This window comes from Echiichthys vipera, assembly GCF_963691815.1.
Source record: "Echiichthys vipera genome assembly, chromosome: 6".
Taxonomy (NCBI): Eukaryota; Metazoa; Chordata; class Actinopteri; order Perciformes; family Trachinidae; genus Echiichthys; species Echiichthys vipera.
In genome coordinates this window covers 16363074-16386878 of record NC_139831.1, presented here as the reverse complement: position 1 = coordinate 16386878, position 23805 = coordinate 16363074, and the positions used below count along the sequence as shown (strand labels likewise).

The 23805-nt window shown below is 42.3% G+C and overlaps 5 protein-coding genes across 5 annotated transcripts in view; all 5 read left to right on the top strand.

The window, feature by feature from the left end:
• Positions 1 to 166: 166 nt before the first annotated feature.
• LOC310948002 (protocadherin beta-15-like) lies at positions 167 to 2653 on the top strand (the record flags this gene model as incomplete). Its single annotated transcript, XM_083914994.1, has 1 exon — positions 167 to 2653. The coding sequence occupies one exon, from the start codon at positions 167 to 169 to the stop codon at positions 2651 to 2653; it is 2487 nt and encodes an 828-aa protein (XP_083771120.1).
• A 1580-nt stretch (positions 2654 to 4233) lies between these two features.
• LOC310948000 (protocadherin gamma-A11-like) lies at positions 4234 to 6630 on the top strand (the record flags this gene model as incomplete). The annotated part of the gene is made up of 1 exon (XM_083914992.1): positions 4234 to 6630. The coding sequence occupies one exon, from the start codon at positions 4234 to 4236 to the stop codon at positions 6628 to 6630; it is 2397 nt and encodes a 798-aa protein (XP_083771118.1).
• A 1234-nt stretch (positions 6631 to 7864) lies between these two features.
• Positions 7865 to 10282, top strand: LOC310947999 (protocadherin gamma-A11-like; the record flags this gene model as incomplete). Its single annotated transcript, XM_083914991.1, has 1 exon — positions 7865 to 10282. The coding sequence occupies one exon, from the start codon at positions 7865 to 7867 to the stop codon at positions 10280 to 10282; it is 2418 nt and encodes an 805-aa protein (XP_083771117.1).
• A 2393-nt stretch (positions 10283 to 12675) lies between these two features.
• LOC310947998 (protocadherin gamma-A12-like) overlaps positions 12676 to 23805 on the top strand; it is a gene marked incomplete at both ends in the record, with an annotated part of 97499 nt that continues 86369 nt past the window's right edge. Inside the window, one exon of the mRNA XM_083914990.1 lies at positions 12676 to 13839. Within this exon, the coding sequence (XP_083771116.1) occupies positions 12676 to 13839 (1164 nt within the window). The remainder of the gene's footprint in view (positions 13840 to 23805) is intronic.
• LOC310947889 (protocadherin beta-15-like) lies at positions 15588 to 23457 on the top strand (the record flags this gene model as incomplete). Its single annotated transcript, XM_083914861.1, has 2 exons — positions 15588 to 15802; positions 21240 to 23457. 2 exons carry the CDS (start codon positions 15588 to 15590, stop codon positions 23455 to 23457), a joined length of 2433 nt encoding a protein of 810 aa, XP_083770987.1.

The window sequence follows — 23805 nt, the reverse complement described above, 5'->3', positions numbered from 1 at the left end:
ATAGATCTCAGCTGCATATTTTCCAGAGAAACGGTTACATTTCCGGACATATTGTACCGTGAGTATTTCTGTGAAGTGTTGGATTATTGAGTGTTTTTGGACAGCTTTTATTTTTCCCACTGGAAAGTACAAATTGTCGAAATTGAGGAAGCCTTTTTGTGCCAGGATGGGAGACAAAGGATTATCATCGCTAGTCCCGATCTTCTGCTTTGCTTCCTTCATTGTGTCGCTGCACCTCGTTCATGGAGACCTGAGTTATTCTATTCCAGAAGAGATGAAACGCGAGTCTGTTATTGGAAATGTTGCCAAAGATCTCGGTCTTGATCTGAGGACCTTATCTTCCCGAAAGGCCCGTGTTGATTTTGAGGGGACTAAGCGGTACTGTGATATTAATCTGAGTACTGGAGATTTGGTCACATCGGAGAGAATGGACAGAGAAAGCCTTTGTGGAAAGAAACCCTCGTGTGTTGTTAAAGTAGATCTGGTTTTAGAAAATCCTCTGGAGCTCCATCGACTAAATCTTCATGTTCAAGATGTAAACGACAACTCGCCAAAATTCAGACAAAAATTAATTGAAATGGAAATAAGGGAGTCAGCTGAAAAGGGAAACCGCTTCTCTATCGAGGAGGCCCATGACGCAGATATAGGTCAAAATGCTGTTCAAAGGTACAGCCTTCAAAAGAACGACAACTTTATTCTCGCTGTTGACAGCAACAAGGTTGAACTCGTACTGGAGAATAAACTTGATCGAGAGAAACAAAAAGAGATTAATTTGCTTCTCACAGCTTTAGATGGTGGCTCTCCTCAGAGATCAGGTACTGTGGTCATACACGTCACTGTGCTGGATGCTAATGATAACGCCCCAGTGTTCAGCCAGGCCGTTTACAAAGCCAGTCTGCCTGAAAACTCTCCTCCAGATACCATAGTGATTAAAGTTAGTGCTACTGACGCAGACGAAGGAGTGAATGGAGATGTGACTTATCACTTTGGTCACGTTTCTGATGACGATGTAAATGTATTTTCTATTGATCCTAAAACTGGAGAAATTAGAGTGACTGGAGTGATTGACTTTGAAGAAAACAGTTCTTTTGAAACCAGAGTGCAAGCCAAAGATGGTTTAGGACTAACCTCTTACGCCAAAGTCATAATATATGTTACTGATATGAACGATAATGCTCCAGTGATATATCTGAAATCATTCACGAACCCCATACCTGAGAACGTGTCCCCTGGTACAGAGGTGGGCATCATTAACGTGCAGGATAGAGACTCTGAGAAGAACAGACAGGTCCGCTGCTCCATTCAGCAAAACGTCCCCTTTAAGTTGGTTCCTTCTATTAAAAACTATTATTCTCTGGTGACCACAGGACAACTGGACCGTGAACTAGTGTCTGATTACAACATTACAATCACTGCCACTGACGAGGGCTCTCCACCTCTGTCCTCCTCTAAAACGGTTCAGTTATCTGTAGCAGACATCAACGACAACCCACCTGTGTTTGAGGAGCTGTCCTACAGCGCATATGTGACTGAAAATAACAAACCTGGCTCCACTTTATGTTTCGTTACTGCTCGAGACCCGGACTGGAGACAAAACGGTACAGTGATTTATTCTCTGTTACCCGGTGAGGTGAACGGTGCCCCCGTGTCCTCCTATCTATCTGTTAACGGAGACACGGGGGTGGTCCACGCTGTGAGAGCGTTTGATTATGAACAGTTCAGGAGTTTTAAAGTCCACGTGATGGCCAGAGACAACGGTTCTCCTCCGCTCAGCAGCAACGTGAGCGTCAGTGTATTCATATCGGATGTGAATGACAACTCTCCTCAGATACTGTACCCCGCCCCGGAGGGCAACTCCTTCATGACCGAGCTGGTCCCCAAAGCTGCACACGGAGGCTCTCTGGTGTCCAAAGTGATCGCGGTGGACGCGGACTCCGGACAGAACGCCTGGCTGTCCTATCATATAGTCAAATCCACTGATCCGGGACTTTTCACCATTGGTCTCCACAGCGGAGAAATCAGGACACAGCGGGACATTTCTGAGTCTGACAGCATGAAACAGAACCTTATTGTGGCAGTGAAAGATAACGGACAGCCCTCTCTCTCTGCCACCTGTTCCATGTATTTACTTATTTCTGATAACTTGGCTGAGGTGCCAGAACTGAAGGATATTTCTTATGATGAGAAGAACTCCAAACTGACCTCTTATCTGATCATCGCGCTGGTGTCTGTGTCCACCTTTTTCCTGACCTTCATTATCATCATCCTGGGTGTGAGGTTTTGTCGCAGGAGAAAGCCCAGACTGTTGTTTGATGGAGCAGTTGCCATCCCCAGCGCTTATCTCCCTCCTAATTACGCAGATGTTGACGGCACAGGAACTTTACGCAGCGCTTACAACTATGACGCCTACCTGACAACAGGTTCAAGAACCAGTGACTTTAAGTTCGTGACATCTTACAACGATAACACACTTCCTGCTGACCAGACTCTGAGGAAAAGCCCATCAGACTTTGCTGATCCATTCGAGGATTCAGAGTCGTCTGTAGAGGTAGGCACCGTCCAAAGTGATTTACTGCTCACTATGAATTTTGGCTGGTTTTACGAGTCCTTTGATGTCTGTTTGAAAGCATGTGTTAATGTCTCTTCCCTTTAAAATCGAGTGTGGTTGTCGAAGCGAGGTGATGTTTTATAATGGAGGGAAATTCTTGTTTTGGTGACACTTTAATTTGTAAATTACGTCACTAAAGAATTACATTTTTTCCTGGTGTCTTTAACAACCATGGGACTCGTTATTTGGTGTTTATTTGTAAGACGTGTTTTGTCGTTCTTGTCAACACCACGATGTCAATGCTTTTGTGATGGACTCTTTTGAGCTCTTCTCTCAGTAATATAAACTTTGAATGTGATTACTTGAGAGAGTAGGTCGTCCCATATTTTATTAAAGGTATTTTTTTTTTTTTAAAGCTGTTATTTATTGATAATCTTTAATTGGACTAATTTCGCTACATAAACACATGCGTTGCTTCATCCTGACCGTTGCCAGCAACAAAAAAAAAAAACGGGTCATATGTTAAACAATACAGTTAACATTTTTCCAGCAATGGCATGTATGAATATTTCACCGAATTGTTTTGTTAAATTGAGCATGTTGTGAAGGCTCTTAGCAATCTTGACTTGACATCCTTCGCTGTAAAACTATTTCTTTTGCATTCAGCATCTGTCACTCTTTGTTACTTATCTGCAAGAGATGGAAACACCGCTCATATTTCTGAATCAGCTGGCGGGTAGGTAGCTAACGTTTCAAGGGTAAGAATACATCGATATTTACCTTTATTAAACCGTCTTTTTCTCACAATTTTCCAGTCTAAGTACTCTGGCCAAGAGACCAAATAGGCGTTATTTTGTGGTTGTGCCATCAGCCAGGTCAAATCTCAAGGTATCTGTCCTTGGTGCTGAAACGGTCCACAGACGCTCAGGCACACCCGCCACAAGATGTTTTTTAGTACTCAGCCATGATGTCCACTAACCTTTAATAATGATGCTGATGATAGTATATTTTAAGTCAATACCAACTGTGCATTGTTGTTATTTACGTAATTGCCTGAGCTCCTTGAGTGATATGGCGCAACCATCCACAGTTTTACATTCAACTGTGTAATTGCATGTCGCAGTGTTAAATAAAGTTTAGCTGGCCTTCTGTTGAAAATAATCAAGTAGTAATGTAATATCATTTAAATCCTAATTTTCTATATAACAGGCTGTAGAAATCTAAAGCTAAAGTAACATATTTCAAACCGGTTTTGATTGAGCTGAGTTGCACTGCGGTAAACAAAACCATGATGTCCAAAGCTGAGCAAATACAATTGACAGATAGACTGTTTGTTTGAAGAAATTTAAAGATTTACGGCAAATGCATTTAATCTGAACTTCCGTGAATGATATCTAAATGGGGGTTTATGACATTGTGAGGAATATTTTTTTACATACTAGTGTGAAGATAAAAAAATGACTCATGGTGTCGCTGTTGGCTGACAGATAATAGGCTGTCACCACTCCACCCACTACTACATAGATATCAGCTGCAGATTTTCCAGAGAAACGGTTACATTTGCGGACATATTGTACCGTGGGTACTGCTGTCAACTGTTGGGTTATTGATGTTTTTGGACCGCTTTCATTTTTTGCATTGGAAAGTGTTAATTCTACAACCCGAGGACGCCTTTTTGTGCCAGGATGGGAGACAAAGGATTATCATCGCTAGTCCCGATCTTCTGCTTTGCTTCCTTCATTGTGACGCTGCACCTCGTTAATGGAGACCTGAGTTATTCTATTCAAGAAGAGATGAAACGCGAGTCTGTTATTGGAAATATTGCCAAAGATCTCGGTCTTGATCTGAGGACCTTATCTTCCCGAAAGGCCCGTGTTGATTTTGAGGGGACTAAGCGGTACTGTGATATTAATCTGAGTACTGGAGATTTGGTCACATCGGAGAGAATGGACAGAGAAAGCCTTTGTGGAAAGAAACCCTCGTGTGTTGTTAAAGTAGATCTGGTTTTAGAAAATCCTCTGGAGCTTCATCGACTCAATCTTCATGTTCAAGATGTAAACGACAACTCCCCAAAATTTAATGATAATCAGTTTGAAATGGAAATCAGCGAGTCAGCATTTAAGGGACACCGTTTTTCTATCGAGGAGGCCCATGACGCAGATATAGGTCAAAATGCTGTTCAAAGGTACAGCCTTCAAAAAAACGACAACTTTATTCTCGCTGTTGACAGCAACAAGGTTGAACTCGTACTGGAGAATACACTTGATCGAGAGAAACAAAAGGAGATGAATTTGCTTCTCACAGCTTTAGACGGTGGCTCTCCTCAGAGATCAGGTACTGTGGTCATACACGTCACTGTGCTGGATGCTAATGATAACGCCCCAGTGTTCAGCCAGGCCGTTTATAAAGCCAGTCTGCCTGAAAACTCTCCTCCAGATACCATAGTGATTAAAGTTAGTGCTACTGACGCAGATGAAGGAGTGAATGGAGATGTGACTTATGACTTTGGTCACGTGTCTGATGACGATGCAAATGTATTTTCAATTGATCCTAAAACTGGAGAAATTAGAGTGACTGGAGTGATTGACTTTGAAGAAATTAGTTCTTTTGAAATGAGAGTAAAAGCCAAAGATGGTTTAGGACTAACCTCTTACGCCAAAGTCATAATAGATGTTACTGATATGAACGATAATGCTCCAGTGATATATCTGAAATCATTCACGAACCCCATACCTGAGAACGTGTCACCTGGTACAGAGGTCGGCATCATTAATGTGCAGGATAGAGACTCTGAGAAGAACAGACAGGTCCGCTGCTCCATTCAGCAAAACGTCCCGTTTAAGTTGGTTCCTTCTATTAAAAACTATTATTCTCTGGTGACCACAGGACAACTGGACCGTGAACTAGTGTCTGATTACAACATTACAATCACTGCCACTGACGAGGGCTCTCCACCTCTGTCCTCCTCTAAAACTGTTCAGTTATCTGTAGCAGACATCAACGACAACCCACCTGTGTTTGAGGAACAGTCCTACAGCGCATATGTGACTGAAAATAACAAACCTGGCTCCACTTTATGTTCCGTAACTGCTCGAGACCCCGACTGGAGACAAAACGGTACAGTGATCTACTCTCTGTTACCCGGTGAGGTGAACGGTGCCCCGGTGTCCTCCTATCTATCTGTTAACGGAGACACTGGGGTGATCCACGCTGTGAGGTCGTTTGATTATGAACAGTTCAGGAGTTTTAAAGTCCACGTGATGGCCAGAGACAACGGTTCTCCTCCGCTCAGCAGCAACGTGACCGTCAGTGTGTTCATATCGGATGTGAATGACAACTCTCCCCAGATACTGTACCCCGCCCCGGAGGGCAACTCCTTCATGACCGAGCTGGTCCCCAAAGCTGCACACGGAGGCTCTTTGGTGTCCAAAGTGATCGCGGTGGACGCGGACTCCGGACAGAACGCCTGGCTGTCCTATCATATAGTCAAATCCACTGATCCGGGACTTTTCACTATTGGTCTCCACAGCGGAGAGATCAGGACACAGCGGGACATTTCTGAGTCTGACAGCATGAAACAGAACCTTATTGTGGCCGTGAAAGATAACGGACAGCCCTCTCTCTCTGCCACCTGTTCCATGTATTTACTTATTTCTGATAACTTGGCTGAGGTGCCAGAACTGAAGGATATTTCTTATGATGAGAAGAACTCCAAACTGACCTCTTATCTGATCATCGCGCTGGTGTCCGTGTCCACCTTTTTCCTGACCTTCATTATCATCATCCTGGGTGTGAGGTTTTGTCGCAGGAGAAAGCCCAGACTGTTGTTTGATGGAGCGGTTGCCATCCCCAGTGCTTATCTTCCTCCTAATTACGCAGATGTTGACGGCACAGGAACTTTACGCAGCGCTTACAACTATGACGCCTACCTGACAACAGGTTCAAGAACGAGTGACTTTAAGTTCGTGACATCTTACAATGACAACACACTTCCTGCTGACCAGACTCTGAGGAAAAGCCCATCAGACTTTGCTGATGCGTTTGGAACATCACAGGATTCACTGGAGGTAGGCTTAACATAAATATAGTATCAATACATGGATTTGCAAATACTACTTGTACGTTGTGCTGACTCCCTGTGACCACTACCATTATTTAAAATTATAATCCTACGTTTCTGAAAAAAAAATCTGAATTATTAATTAACATATTCTTAACGTCTGCCTGTCCTGTTATTAATTTTGAACATATAATGGAATTTGCTTAGCCCATTTTAAGTTAAACCACATGTACCCTAATAAATCACGAAAATAGTTTTCTGCTAAAATGAAGTCCTCGGTTTCGTTTCAAAATCCGTCGCTCTCCATGGGCCTTAAAACATCTACTAACCTCCAATTCAACCCCTTTGAAATCGCACTGCATGACACAGACATTAACTACTTGTAAAGTTTTTTGCACATTGTCACGTTTGTGGGATTTGCATATTTCTTACAGGTATACAGATATCAACAGCACAGTATTGGTTTGGGATGAGGTTAACATTTTACATTTGGGATTACCAGAAGAATACATCGTCCTCACAAAGAAACTCAAGCCAACACTTAAATCCTACTCATGTGACAGCTAATGTTTTCCTTGTTGAGTGTTTATTCAACTCTGTAGTTAGTGTAGGCCAGTTGTTTGATTGAATATTATTATAATGCACTATATTTTCATGCAGCGTTATTCTAATATTTGTATTTGTTAATCTACTCATGTAAATGAGATGCACAATTGTACCTGGCAGTTCAATCCGACAACTTCCCAACGCAACAACAACAGCCTAACAACATATCTGCGGGTAGACACAGCCGCTTTTTATAATAGTATACTGACTAAAGACTGAATAGTATTAAATTCCTGTTGTATTGCATTGCAAAGCATCATAGTGGGTTTCTTTTGGTGGTCCTTCCGTGTTTATTCCCTCGTGAAAAAATGTCTGTGCATCTACCAAACTCATAATATGTCACTCAATGTTATGGCTGTCGGGAGTTTTTAAGAATAGATTAATTAAGTTGCATTTGCTGTATCAACAGAAATTCAGTGTGACTGTGTATTGTAATTTTTTGGACATGCTGTGAGTGTCGCTGTCTACCAATCGAAAAGTGAAATAGGCTGCATGTGAAATCCTCAGACGTCTCCACCCACACTTTTCATGCTCATTGTTTGCCATTACGCTATTTGTCTCGGATCATTTACAGAAGGGCCTTTCCTTGTGTGTTTGTAAGGAGTACTGATCAAGGATTTATTATTCTCGATACATTTTGATTGCTGAAGATGGCATATAATGGATTGCAAGTGAACCTTTTCCGCTGCTCACTTTTTATGATTTGGGGATTACAGCTGTCGTATGGGGATGTGAGCTATTCTTTTCCGGAGGAAATGAAACGCGGATCAGTGATTGGAAACATAGCCAAAGATTTTGGGCTTCAAGTAAGCAAACTTCCATCCCGAAAGGCTCGAATTGTCCTCGATGCAAACCGTAAACGTTTTTGCGAGATACACGTTGATACCGGGGAGCTGGTCGTCGCTGATCAGATCGACCGAGAGGAGCTTTGTGGTGCGAAGATTTCATGTATTTTGAAATGTGAATTGGTACTTGAGGATCCACTTGAATCGCACCGAATATCTATGCAAATTCAGGATATAAATGACAATCCACCAGTTTTTGTTAAGGATGCCGTTAAACTGGAAATCCGTGAATCAGCTCCCAAAGGCTCTCGCTATAGAATAAATGCGGCACGCGATGCAGACATAGGCCAAAACGCTGTGCAAAACTACATCTTACAAAAAAACAGTTATTTCACTTTAAATGTACTGACTAACTCTGTTGGTACAAAGTACAGTGAGATCATTTTAGATAGAGAATTGGATCGCGAAGAAGAGCAAGAGGTGACCTTATTGCTGACAGCCGTCGATGGTGGTAACCCACAGAGATCAGGCACCGCAGTCATACAAATTACTGTTCTGGATGCTAATGATAACGCCCCAGTGTTTAGCCAGGCCGTTTATGAAGCTACTCTACATGAAAACTCTCTCGTAGACACTGTAGTAATGACAGTGAGTGCTACTGATGCAGATGAAGGCGTTAATGGCAAAGTAACATATGAATTCAGTGGTATAAGTGATATTGCAAAACAAATATTTGCACTAAATGAATATACTGGAGAAATTACAGTAGCAAAAAATGTTGACTACGAAGAAGAAACAAAATTCGAAATGCTAATTGAGGGAAAAGATGGCTATGGCCTTTCTTCAGAAACAAAGGTAGTTATAGATATAACTGACGTGAATGATAATTCCCCAGTGATACATATTAATTCATTAGCCGTACCCATACCTGAGAACGTGTCACCTGGTACCGAGGTGGGCATCATTCATGTGCAGGATGCAGATTCGGACAATAATGGACAGGTCCGCTGCTCCATTCAGCAAAACGTCCCTTTTAAGTTGGTTCCTTCTATTAAAAACTATTATTCTCTGGTGACCACAGGACAACTGGACCGTGAACTAGTGTTTGATTACAACATTACAATCACTGCCACTGACGAGGGCTCTCCACCTCTGTCCTCCTCTAAAACTGTTCAGTTATCTGTAGCAGACATCAACGACAACCCACCTGTGTTTGAGGAACAGTCCTACAGCGCATATGTGACTGAAAATAACAAACCTGGCTCCACTTTATGTTCCGTTACTGCTCGAGACCCCGACTGGAGACAAAACGGTACCGTGATTTATTCTCTGTTACCCGGAGAGGTGAACGGTGCCCCGGTGTCCTCCTATCTGTCTGTGAACGGAGACACGGGGGTGATCCACGCTGTGAGGTCGTTTGATTTTGAACAGTTCAGGAGTTTTAAAGTCCACGTGATGGCCAGAGACAACGGTTCTCCTCCGCTCAGCAGCAACGTGACCGTCAGTGTGTTCATATCGGATGTGAATGACAACTCTCCCCAGATACTGTACCCCGCCCCGGAGGGCAACTCCTTCATGACCGAGCTGGTCCCCAAAGCTGCTCACGGAGGCTCTCTGGTGTCCAAAGTGATCTCGGTGGACGCGGACTCTGGACAGAACGCCTGGCTGTCCTATCATATAGTGAAATCCACTGATCCGGGACTTTTCACTATTGGTCTCCACAGCGGAGAGATCAGGACACAGCGGGACATTTCTGAGTCTGACAGCATGAAACAGAACCTTATTGTGGCAGTGAAAGATAACGGACAGCCCTCTCTCTCTGCCACCTGTTCCATGTATTTACTTATTTCTGATAACTTGGCTGAGGTGCCAGAACTGAAGGATATTTCTTATGATGAGAAGAACTCCAAACTGACCTCTTATCTGATCATCGCGCTGGTGTCTGTGTCCACCTTTTTCCTGACCTTCATTATCATCATCCTGGGTGTGAGGTTTTGTCGCAGGAGAAAGCCCAGACTGTTGTTTGATGGAGCAGTTGCCATCCCCAGCGCTTATCTCCCCCCTAATTACGCAGATGTTGACGGCACAGGAACTTTACGCAGCGCTTACAACTATGACGCCTACCTGACAACAGGTTCAAGAACCAGTGACTTTAAGTTCGTGACATCTTACAATGACAACACACTTCCTGCTGACCAGACTCTCAGGAAAAGCCCATCAGACTTTGCTAAGGCGTTTGGAGATTGTGATGATTCTCCAGAGGTAAGGACAATTTCCATATAATCGAACCAATGTGCTTAAGATGGACAGTTCAAAAGCCACCTTTATACGGTAGAGTTTCCTCACAACCTTCCATCCTCACACCTCAATATCCACACTTACAGGTGCAGACACAAACGCTACCCTAAGCGCACATGATTTCCTCTAATATTGCTACTTTACTGTCAGTTCTTTGGACTGTTTTTTTTTTGATGGTTTGTTTTGAAGATATTCTTTGTCTGTAGTTGATGTGTTTGTCATGCAGTCTCAACTTGGTGTATGGTTTTGGGGCTGTCTTTAGCTAGATTGGTACTTGGCCACCCTAAAGAAAATCATTGTCTGTTGGGTTTGAGGTTTTGAAATATTGGCACACTTGGCCGCTCCTTTGTTAATGCTCATAAAGGTTTAGTCATCGTCACTATAAGTGGACTGTATGTCAGTTATGCTGTACATCGTCTTCGTTCCTCATTCTCTTCAGATAAGAGTCTTCCCGTGTATCTAATCTTTATGTGTTGATTTTTTTATATTTCATATGGTATTGTCATTTCCCCAGTCCCAGATGATAGCGGGCCTAGTTCTTGTTTACTTTGATTCAATTGCTTTTAAAAATCCATATTTTATAGTTTTTTGTTGATTCTTTCTGCAGTATAATCTAGCTGTGTGCCCAACTTGTTGAATTTTCAAAATATTGAGTAGCCTGTGCAAGCATGCTTTGGTTTTGAGCAAATAGATTAGTATACTGTAGTACATACTTCCTGCTCACCAGACTCTGAGGCAAAGTCCATGAGACTTTGCTGAGGTCTTTGTTCCGCCAGATGTGTCTCCAGAGGGAGGCCTCGTACATTTTTGTATTTAACATTCAACATTGATTGTGACCTTTCAATAGCGTCACCTTTTACTTCAGCTAGCCTTGCATTTACATATTTAATCGGATCATGTAAGCCATGCATTAAGGATGCAGTTTCTTTTTTCGCACAACCATCAGTATTTCTTATGTGGAAAGGATGACCAATGCGTCATTCTTTTGTTTCTTTTTATACATTTCTTGAATTAAATCGTAGGTCTGATGTAAATTTTACCTGTCTGCGCTTGTCCACTGGTTGATTATGATATGCTTTCGAAATCTGGGCTATCCAATACACATTAATTTAAGAATTTACTGGAGGAAAGAAGCCAGTGCGTCTTGGTTAAGGTTTTACAAATCATTTATACTGTATATTTCAGTGTGTCATTAGGACCTATTACACATTGATTGCCCATTTCGTTTCTCACTTGCCTTTGGTTAGACATGATTTGTTTCTTTCATTGCATCAACGTTTAAAGTGGTACTAATCAATTGAAGTTTTAATGTTCATGTAGTATTTTTTTAAGATATACAAGTTAATCAAACATGCCTGTTTCATGACATCTTTTTTTATCGTGTTACATTTCAACCGACTGTTGTAAAATGTGAAATCTATTGTTAAATAGGGCATGCTTTAGGTCTGCCATTCATACGCTGTCCATGGTGCTGAATGGTGTTTTCTCCATACATGCAGGGTTGATCATGGCAGCAACCGTGGTATGTTTAGATGTGTTTGTCGTTGTTTACTTGTAATATTTCAAATAAACTCAGAGCGTCGCTGCTCCCTCACAGATACGAGGAGGACCATATCTCCACCCACAGCAAAAGGAACAATTTGAGCATAAAAACCAGAGCTGCCATTGTTGTAGGAGCGGCGGTCATAATTTGAACACTGCTTTTGAATTGTATCAGCAACAAGAGGATTTGGCGTGTCGGTGTCTTTGGGTAAACAATGGACCTCAAAGGACAGTCGTTTGTGCGCTTCTTCTACGGATTTGCTGTATTCATCCACATCAGCGTTGCAGACCTCAGCTATTCTGTTCCGGAGGAGATGAGACCCGGATCCATTGTTGGGAATATTGCTAAGGACCTCGGACTGGAACAAGGGAAATTGTCCACCCGTAAAGCCCGTATTGATACTGAGGATAACTATCAGCACTACTGCGATATTGATCTAAAAACTGGGAATTTGGTCATCAGAGAAAGGATTGACAGAGAGGAGCTCTGTGGAGAGAAGGTTTCGTGCATGCTTAAATTTGAATTAGTCCTTGAGAGCCCGTTGGAGCTGCACCGCATTTCACTGCTCATTCAAGATATAAACGACAATTCACCCGTTTTCCCGAAGGATACAATTAAACTGGAAATAAGAGAATCAGCCGACAAAGGAGCACGATATCGTGTTAATCAAGCGCATGACGCGGATATCGGACAACATACGGTTAAACAATACAGTTTAGAAAACAATGGACACTTTGTTTTATCTGTTCGAGATGATACTGAAGGATCTAAGAATGTCGAGTTGGTGTTAGACAAAGAGCTAGACCGTGAGAAAGAACATGATTTAAATTTCGTGATGGTTGCCGCTGATGGAGGCAATCCACAAAGATCAGGAACTGCTAATATACACGTCACTGTGCTGGATGCTAATGATAACGCCCCAGTGTTTGACCAAGCCTTCTACAAAGCCAGTCTACCTGAAAATGCTGCCCTCGATACTGTAGTCGTTACTGTAAGTGCTGCTGATGCAGACGAGGGTGTCAATGGGGAGGTGACATATGAGTTTAGCCGCATCTCAGAAAGAGCTAAGAAGGTTTTCAAGTTGGACAGTGAAACTGGAGAGATAACAGTCTTAGGAGCACTTGATTTCGAGAGTAATTCTAGATATGAAATGCGCATCGATGCCAAAGATGGTTATGGACTTTCATCTGATTCCAAAGTTATGATTGAAATCACTGATGTGAATGACAACGCGCCAGTAATATATTTGAAATCACTGACTAACCCCATACCTGAGAACGTCTCACCTGGTACAGAGGTGGGCATCATTAACGTGCAGGATAGAGACTCTGAAACTAACGGACAGGTCCGCTGCTCCATTCAGCAAAACGTCCCCTTTAAGTTGGTTCCTTCTATTAAAAACTATTATTCTCTGGTGACCACAGGACAACTGGACCGTGAACTAGTGTCTGATTACAACATTACAATCACTGCCACTGACGAGGGCTCTCCACCTCTGTCCTCCTCTAAAACTGTTCAGTTATCTGTAGCAGACATCAACGACAACCCACCTGTGTTTGAGGAACAGTCCTACAGCGCATATGTGACTGAAAATAACAAACCTGGCTCCACTTTATGTTCCGTTACTGCTCGAGACCCTGACTGGAGACAAAACGGTACAGTGATTTATTCTCTGTTACCCGGTGAGGTGAACGGTGCCCCGGTGTCCTCCTATCTATCTGTGAACGGAGACACGGGGGTGATCCACGCTGTGAGGTCGTTTGATTTTGAACAGTTCAGGAGTTTTAAAGTCCACGTGATGGCCAGAGACAACGGGTCTCCTCCGCTCAGCAGCAACGTGAGCGTCAGTGTGTTCATATCGGATGTGAATGACAACTCTCCTCAGATACTGTACCCCGCCCCGGAGGGCAACTCCTTCATGACCGAGCTGGTCCCCAAAGCTGCTCACGGAGGCTCTCTGGTGTCCAAAGTGATCGCGGTGGACGCGGACTCCGGACAGAACGCCTGGCTGTCCTATCATATAGTGAAATCCACTGATCCGGGACTTTTCACTATTGGTCTCCACAGCGGAGAGATCAGGACACAGCGGGACATTTCTGAGTCTGACAGCATGAAACAGAACCTTATTGTGGCAGTGAAAGATAACGGACAGCCCTCTCTCTCTGCCACCTGTTCCATGTATTTACTTATTTCTGATAACTTGGCTGAGGTGCCAGAACTGAAGGATATTTCTTATGATGAGAAGAACTCCAAACTGACCTCTTATCTGATCATCGCGCTGGTGTCTGTGTCCACCTTTTTTCTGACCTTCATTATCATCATCCTGGGTGTGAGGTTTTGTCGCAGGAGAAAGCCCAGACTGTTGTTTGATGGAGCAGTTGCCATCCCCAGCGCGTATCTCCCTCCTAATTACGCAGATGTTGACGGCACAGGAACTTTACGCAGCGCTTACAATTATGACGCCTACCTGACAACAGGTTCAAGAACCAGTGACTTTAAGTTCGTGACATCTTACAATGACAACACACTTCCTGCTGACCAGACTCTGAGGAAAAGCCCATCAGACTTTGCTGATGCGTTTCAAGATTCTTTGGAGCCTCTAGAGGTAGGCGCATGTGCTTGTTTTAAGGAAAGTCTAATCCCTTCATTTCTGTGGAGTTTTTTCACCCAAACAGTTGCAAATAGGCTTTCGTTGCATTACTTGAAGACTTAATTCATATATTTTGTTTGTATTTAATGGGGTGAAAAAGCATGTCAGCGATTGTCCATCTCGATCCATCAAGATATTATGCTTTTTAGCCAACATTTTCGTTTTAAAACGTGTCACACTCGATTGTGTTTAAATGCTTGGTAACCTCTTTTCGTTGGTACGTACATGTTACGATATAGTGTTTTTTTTTCATTTTTTCCCTCCACCAGGGTAAGGGTTCATCATAGCCAAAAAAAGCCATACACATTCGTACATGATTTTTCGGCTCCATTGGTGGTGAAATAGATAAAGAAACAGCATCAAATATATAAAACTTTGCAAACCATTGTGATTTTCTATGGACCAATTTTTTTGCTCAGCTCCTTATTTGTCATATCATGTTGACATTATATCCCATTTTTTATTTTAAAGAACAGGTTGACTAATAATGCCTTTCATCATTTTAATAATGAATCACGTTTAGAAATAAGAGCGCAGTGTCATTATTGTTTCTTTAATTTCTCAGTGGGGAACGTCTTCTGAGTCTCGTGATAAATATGGTCCCTTGTCCAATGCACGCCTTACATGAAACTGCGGTATCTATCCATGGTGCTGAAAGCAGGCCGACTCTTTCAGATCCCCACTCCCCAGTCTCCTCACTGTGTTGGCATGCAATTTGTTTTACTTAGGTCAATACATAGTCATTTACATCACACAATTATCCTCTATAGTTATTAGTAAGACATGTATGCTTGTATCTGACTCCAGCATGTACTTTCTTGTTGTATGTCCTTCTGTTTGGAGTACCCAAACATTTTGTAATACCTACAAATTGCTCACAGTGTCGCTGTCTACTAGCTTTACTTAATGGTGCTCCATTGTTACCCTATGCGCATGCCTATTTCCAAATCACGATAGATTGTGCCACAGTGAAAGCAGCGAAGTCGAACCATTAATCATCGGGCTGCATTTGTTGTCCGAAGACGATTCCGGTTGGCTGTTTATTTTTATTTTAAAAGTCCTGGTTGTGGTGGATTGTGCACTGGCCTTGGATGGAAATGGGATACAAAGGATTTTCGGTGCTCGGCCTGGTCACCTCTTTGGGGGTGTTTCTTCTGGCACTACACACCGTCTGTGGAGATGTGTCTTATTCTTTTCCAGAGGAGATGAAACGAGGCTCAGTTGTTGGAAACTTAGCGAAAGATATTGGACTTGACGTGGGAAAACTGACTGCTCGAAAGGCTCGTATTGATGCAGACGGAAACAGCAAACGGTATTTTGACGTTAATCTCATCACTGGAGATATCATTGTTGCCGACAGGATTGACAGAGAAGGGCTTTGTGGAAAAAAGGCATCTTGCATTTTAAAACAGGAACTTGTTTTAGAGAATCCTTTAGAGCTGCATCGCATTAGTGTCCACGTTCAAGATATCAATGATAATTCACCACAGTCTAAAAAGAGTACAATAAAATATGAAATAAGTGAGTCGGCCTCTAAAGGAAGTCGCTATCGTCTAGATGAGGCCCACGATGCAGATGTCGGACAAAACGCCATTCAGGGCTATAGTATCGAGGCAAATGACAATTTCAAATTGAATGTTATTGCAAAAAGCGGAGGAGGAAAATACAGCGAGTTAGTCTTAGAGAAGGAACTGGATAGAGAACAACAGCAGCAGCTAAATATTGTGCTTATGGCGTCAGACGGTGGCTCCCCTCAGCGATCAGGTACTGCAGTTATTCAAGTCACTGTGCTAGATGCAAATGATAACGCCCCAGTGTTCAGCCAGTCCGTTTATAAAGCCAGTCTGCCGGAAAACTCTCCTTTAGACACTGTTGTGGTCACAGTTAGTGCTACTGATGCAGACGAGGGAATCCATGGAGAGGTGACTTATGAATTTGATCACATTTCTGATGAAAGGAACGTGTTTTCCCTTGATCAGACAACTGGTGAAGTGACAGTAAGTGGATCAATTGATTATGAGGAGCTGTCCACCTATGAAATGCAAATTACAGCCAAGGATGGTCTTGGATTAGTGTCATCCTCTACATTAATGATTGATATCACAGATGTCAATGACAATGCCCCTCTTACGTTCATTAAGTCACTGACAAGTCCCATACCAGAAGATACCCAACCTGGTACAGAGGTGGGCATCATTAACGTGCAGGATAGAGACTCTGAGAATAACAGACAGGTCCGCTGCTCCATTCAGGAAAACGTCCCTTTTAAGTTGGTTCCTTCTATTAAAAATTATTATTCTCTGGTGACCACAGGACAACTGGACCGTGAACTAGTGTCTGATTACAACATTACAATCACTGCCACTGACGAGGGCTCTCCACCTCTGTCCTCCTCTAAAACGGTTCAGTTATCTGTCGCAGACATAAACGACAACCCACCTGTGTTTGAGGAACAGTCCTACAGCGCATATGTGACTGAAAATAACAAACCTGGCTCCACTTTATGTTCCGTTACTGCTCGAGACCCCGACTGGAGACAAAACGGTACAGTGATTTATTCTCTGTTACCCGGTGAGGTGAACGGTGCCCCGGTGTCCTCCTATCTATATGTTAACGGAGACACGGGGGTGATCCACGCTGTGAGGTCGTTTGATTATGAACAGTTCAGGAGTTTTAAAGTCCACGTGATGGCCAGAGACAACGGTTCTCCTCCGCTCAGCAGCAACGTGACCGTCAGTGTGTTCACATCGGATGTGAACGACAACTCTCCTCAGATACTGTACCCCGCCCCGGAGGGCAACTCTTTCATGACCGAGCTGGTCCCCAAAGCTGCACACGCAGGCTCTCTGGTGTCCAAAGTGATCGCGGTGGACGCGGACTCCGGACAGAACGCCTGGCTGTCCTATCATATAGTCAAATCCACTGATCCGGGACTTTTCACTATTGGTCTCCACAGCGGAGAGATCAGGACACAGCGGGACATTTCTGAGTCTGACAGCATGAAACAGAACCTTATTGTGGCAGTGAAAGATAACGGACAGCCCTCTCTCTCTGCCACCTGTTCCATGTATTTACTTATTTCTGATAACTTGGCTGAGGTGCCAGAACTGAAGGATATTTCTTATGATGAGAAGAACTCCAAACTGACCTCTTATCTGATCATCGCGCTGGTGTCTGTGTCCACCTTTTTCCTGACCTTCATTATCATCATCCTGGGTGTGAGGTTTTGTCGCAGGAGAAAGCCCAGACTGTTGTTTGATGGAGCAGTTGCCATCCCCAGCGCTTATCTCCCTCCTAATTACGCAGATGTTGACGGCACAGGAACTTTACGCAGCGCTTACAACTATGACGCCTACCTGACAACAGGTTCAAGAACCAGTGACTTTAAGTTCGTGACATCTTACAATGACAACACACTTCCTGCTGACCAGACTCTGAGGAAAAGCCCATCAGACTTTGCTGAGGCGTTTGGTCATTCAGATGAGTCCCTAGAGGTAGGCACCTACATATTATACTTTCCTGATCCCCATGTACCCCTTCCCTTTTCTTAATTTTGCCAAATACAGCACACGCGATTTCATTCTGGCATTTGCTTCTCAAGATGGTCCTCTGACCTATCTGGGCATTTATTTTCTTTTGTTTCCACATAAACCTAAAAAAGTATGCATGTTTCCATACAAGTTAATTAATGCTAGGCAGTCCACATCAACTTGCCAGAGATAATTTTTTTTACCTTGAATATAGGTTAACGAAATTGGCTTGATTGTTGATTTATGTTGTCTTAATAGCAGGAGTGGTTTCCGTTCCCCTTGCAATAATTCTCATTTCATTTGTTAGAAAATGTGTTTTTAAAGGCATTCCAGACTTCATGCATCACAATATGTATAGTTACGGTGCATTAATTGAATTTTCTTATTCTGGTAATTAAAATATTTGTCATTATTTGGTTAAATTAATTTATTTTGTCTTTGATGTATGAATTAGGAGTTGTAGTATTGGCATAATTACAAAGAATATCCAGATATATATGCACTGATGAACAAAGTATTTCAGGTATAGAAAGAATTGCACTGCCATCACTGACATTAATTGGATTAGTAGCTTTGTTAAAGGTTTGTTAAAGCACTGCTTACCTGTAAAAAGTAACTACAAATGCTGTGCACATGATTGAACTTGGGGTGCTTCATGCATCAAATTATTGAATATCATGATAATTTCTTCTGAAACAAATTGTTTGTCTTACAGATTGGGTTGCATACAGTAGTATTGTATTTAGAAACAATATATAAATGCACATAGGAAAGTGTTACACTAATGGGGAGTTTGATTATTGTATTCCAACTAAAAGCCCTCTTTTGAAGTTTCCTGACAACCTAAACATTGATTACCGACGTAGCTTTGTGAAAGCAGTTGTGTCAGAATAATGCCTAACCTAGAGCTGAATCACACAGTTGTATCCTGCTGCTGTGCATTTTGAAAGTATTGCATACATATACATAAGGGCTGATTACTTAATTTACCTGTTGTATGATTTTTGGGTCAGCACCCATTTTACTCCAGAGACCAAAATAATTGAGTTGAGCATAAAAGTTCAGACCTGAGTGTTTTCTTCAATTTATAACTATTAGTGTTGATTGACCTTTTGTCTTGGCTTAATGTGGTAATTTAAGAATAACAAAAGATGACAAATGCATTTTACAGTATAACTATTTAGCAAGAGCAGTTATTTGCACAGTGTCTTTGAAATGTATTAGGTGGATACTTTCTTATGTTGTCAAGTGGCATCCTGTGTTTATGTATCCATATGACTGGGCATAGCTGTATGCATTAATTGATCTCTCCATCGTGACAATTCAATGGGTCATTCATGTTTACTCGATATTCCACCACTCAACTTTAACTATACAACGTGCTACAGACATGGTTAAACATGAGACCGGACAGCATTTGGGCTGTCAGTGTATTTTTTGTCCTTCATTTTTATGTTTTAGACAAGTGGAGTGATGGTCTTAACATGCTTTGGAGGCTTTTCTTTCACTCACTGTGTCATCTGGTGAGTGGGTGAACTTTTCACAAGACTGCAGACTGCTTTTACAAACTTGATCACTACATAACATATTAATATTTGTTGGATATCCCTATTTGGTAGCTATACATGTTGCAGTTACTTAGAGTTATGTTGGCAAACAATGATTCATGTAAAATAAGGTCTTACCTCAGAGTTTTGTGAGGCACAGTATGATTATCATTTTAAAATGAAGTGTGGGTCACTGAATGGTACCAGTGCCTTCAAACTAATGTCTTAGTCTAGTGCTGATCTTTTGTAAACTGAAGTTATAATGTCATACTAGCATGTCATATATTTTGGAGATTTCCATCAACTATCTGCACAACATTGTAAATTACCTTACATTGTCATAAGATAATACACTTGTGTTAAGTGTGATTTTGTTTTTTCGTGTTTTTTTTTAGATTATTAGGGTGGTTTAACATGTGTCAATAAATGATTAATATATTCTTCAATATACTTCTGCTTGTAAAATATAACCTAGTACAATAGTGCAGAATGGTCAGGCAAGGGCTTTCCGTTGTATAATTGATTTTGGTATTTTTGATTGGCTTTACAAACATATGTTTTATCAAAATTCAACTTTAATCAGACATATTTAGAAAACACATGTAATCAATCCAGCAAATCCTAAACATATGTGAATACTCTCAAACAATACTTCCTCTCCTAAAACGTTGCTGCTGTCCTTCACCGTTTTTGTATGTTACCCTTTTGTCACTTCTATGTCCCCGCCTGTGATGCTAAATTAACTCCTGCTGCTTTCTAATCTGAAAGTTTTCTAAAAATAGGTGGTTGGCACTTAACGATTGCAGATTTTTGTGTCATTGTTACTTAAATTTACTATGTTAAGTTTTGCTTTAAGACACACTTTTCTGTTGCATTTCTTCAAGCAGTTTATCAGTCTCTCTGTACACATTATTTCATATTTGAACTAAGTTTTGATGTATTGTTATTTGACTTTCAATGAATTGTCAATATAACATTTAGTACTGTAGAGTTCAGTGTCTTTTACAGTATTATGAAAAGTGCATTGCAGAAAAACATACAGTGTTCCATAAATAATTCCAGCCTCTATAGATAGGGCAATCGAGCAGTCCCATGATAATTTATAGTAGTAAATATACGTATTACGCAATCTATGATAGCATCATTATAATAAACAAATATTGGCTGAATAACAATCAGTTTTGCCTCAATATCCCCAGTTGTGGACTATAGTTTTGTTTGCAGTGCTATAACTGACTGAAACTCTTGGTGTCACTGTGCACCAATAAAGGCCGACAGAGTCCGCAGCTTCATCCATTTTCCACTATTGCAGAGCATTATTGTGCTGCGTTGTGTCTGTCGGGTAAGGACTATACAAAACACCTACTTTGCCAATGATATTCGGATAGTTAATTGCAACGAGGACTACAATCGCCTTTGATTACACTGACATTTTTGGACAGGGAAGGATGGACACCTGGGCGAGCATGGGGAATTCAGTTCACAGAGGATTTTCTGTGAATCGCTATTGTGTCGTCTTCCTTTTCATCAGCCTGCATTTCGCGAATGGAGATGTGAGCTACTCTGTTGCAGAGGAGATGAAACGCGGATCTGTGATTGGAAATATAGCCAAAGATCTGGGCCTCGGGATTGCCACACTTTCCTCGCGTAAATCTCGCATTGACACGGACAGGAACGACAAGCGGTATTGTGACATTAATCTGAGCACCGGGGATTTGTTTGTTACGGACAGGATCGACAGGGAAGGTCTTTGTGGTAAGAAGGCGACCTGCGTTTTAAAAGAGGAGCTTGTTTTGGAAAGCCCTCTAGAGCTTCATCGTATCAGTATTCATGTGCAAGATATAAACGACAACGCCCCACAGTTTAGTGAGGACTTGATTTCATTTGAAATAACAGAATCAGCAGGCAAAGGAGCGAAATTCTTACTCACAGAAGCCCATGATGCAGATATCGGCACAAATACTGTACAGCGCTACAGTTTACAAAATAATGAACATTTCACTATTAACGTAGATACAGAGACTGGTGGGAGGAAACACCCGGGATTGGTTTTGTTAAAAGAATTAGACCGAGAGCAAGAAAAAGAACTCAAATTAGTGCTTACAGCCTTAGATGGTGGCTCTCCTCAGAGATCAGGTACTGCTATCATTCACGTCACTGTGCTGGACGCTAATGATAACGCCCCAGTGTTCAGCCAGGCCGTTTATAAAACCAGTCTGCCTGAAAACTCTCCTCCAGATACAGTGGTTGTTAAAGTTAGCGCTACTGATGCAGACGAGGGACCCAATGGTGATATAACGTTCAATTTTGATCATGTGTCAGATGACCATGTCTCTTTGTTCACACTTGATCATAAGACAGGAGAGATCAGAGTCATCGGCTCTATCGATTATGAGACTGAGACCTCCATCGAACTGCGAATAAGAGCAAAAGACGGGCCAGGTCTTACCTCATATTGTACAGTAATAATAGATATAACAGATGTCAATGACAACCCACCTGCTATCAGTTTGAAATCACTGACTAACCCCATACCTGAGAACGTGTCACCTGGTACAGAGGTGGGCATCATTAATGTGCAGGATAGAGACTCTGAGAAGAACAGACAGGTCCGCTGCTCCATTCAGCAAAACGTCCCGTTTAAGTTGGTTCCTTCTATTAAAAACTATTATTCTCTGGTGACCACAGGACAACTGGACCGTGAACTAGTGTCTGATTACAACATTACAATCACTGCCACTGACGAGGGCTCTCCACCTCTGTCCTCCTCTAAAACTGTTCAGTTATCTGTAGCAGACATCAACGACAACCCACCTGTGTTTGAGGAACAGTCCTACAGCGCATATGTGACTGAAAATAACAAACCTGGCTCCACTTTATGTTCCGTTACTGCTCGAGACCCGGACTGGAGACAAAACGGTACAGTGATTTATTCTCTGTTACCCGGTGAGGTGAACGGTGCCCCGGTGTCCTCCTATCTGTCTGTGAACGGAGACACGGGGGTGATCCACGCTGTGAGGTCGTTTGATTATGAACAGTTCAGGAGTTTTAAAGTCCACGTGATGGCCAGAGACAACGGGTCTCCTCCGCTCAGCAGCAACGTGAGCGTCAGTGTATTCATATCGGATGTGAATGACAACTCTCCTCAGATACTGTACCCCGCCCCGGAGGGCAACTCCTTCATGACCGAGCTGGTCCCCAAAGCTGCTCACGGAGGCTCTCTGGTGTCCAAAGTGATCGCGGTGGACGCGGACTCCGGACAAAACGCCTGGCTGTCCTATCATATAGTCAAATCCACTGATCCGGGACTTTTCACTATTGGTCTCCACAGCGGAGAGATCAGGACACAGCGGGACATTTCTGAGTCTGACAGCATGAAACAGAACCTTATTGTGGCCGTGAAAGATAACGGACAGCCCTCTCTCTCTGCCACCTGTTCCATGTATTTACTTATTTCTGATAATTTGGCTGAGGTGCCAGAACTGAAGGATATTTCTTATGATGAGAAGAACTCCAAACTGACCTCTTATCTGATCATCGCGCTGGTGTCCGTGTCCACCTTTTTCCTGACCTTCATTATCATCATCCTGGGTGTGAGGTTTTGTCGCAGGAGAAAGCCCAGACTGTTGTTTGATGGAGCAGTTGCCATCCCCGGCGCTTATCTCCCTCCTAATTACGCAGATGTTGACGGCACAGGAACTTTACGCAGCGCTTACAACTATGACGCCTACCTGACAACAGGTTCAAGAACCAGTGACTTTAAGTTCGTGACTTCTTACAATGACAACACACTTCCTGCTGACCAGACTCTGAGGAAAAGCCCATCGGACTTTGCTGACGCGTTTGGAGATTGTGATGATTCTCCAGAGGTAGGGACCATTTTCATATAATCTAACCAATATGTATAGGATGAACAGTTAAAAGCCACCTTTATAGAGTTTCATAACAACCTTCCATTCTCACACCTTTAGCTCCACACTAAGGTGCAGACACGAACGCTACACACATGACTTTCATCTAATATTTCTACTCTCAATTATTTGGACTGTTTGTTATTTTTTAAGATGGTTCGTTGTTAAGGAGTGAACTTTTTTTTGTGGTTGTTTTTTTCTGTCCTTGGTGCTCAAACTTGGCTCAGCGTTGCTTCTCGGCTTATCTTTAGCTATTTTGTTCCTTGGACACACTTAAATAATTCATAGTTTATTCGGTCGGAGGTTTTAAATTCTTGGGACACTTGG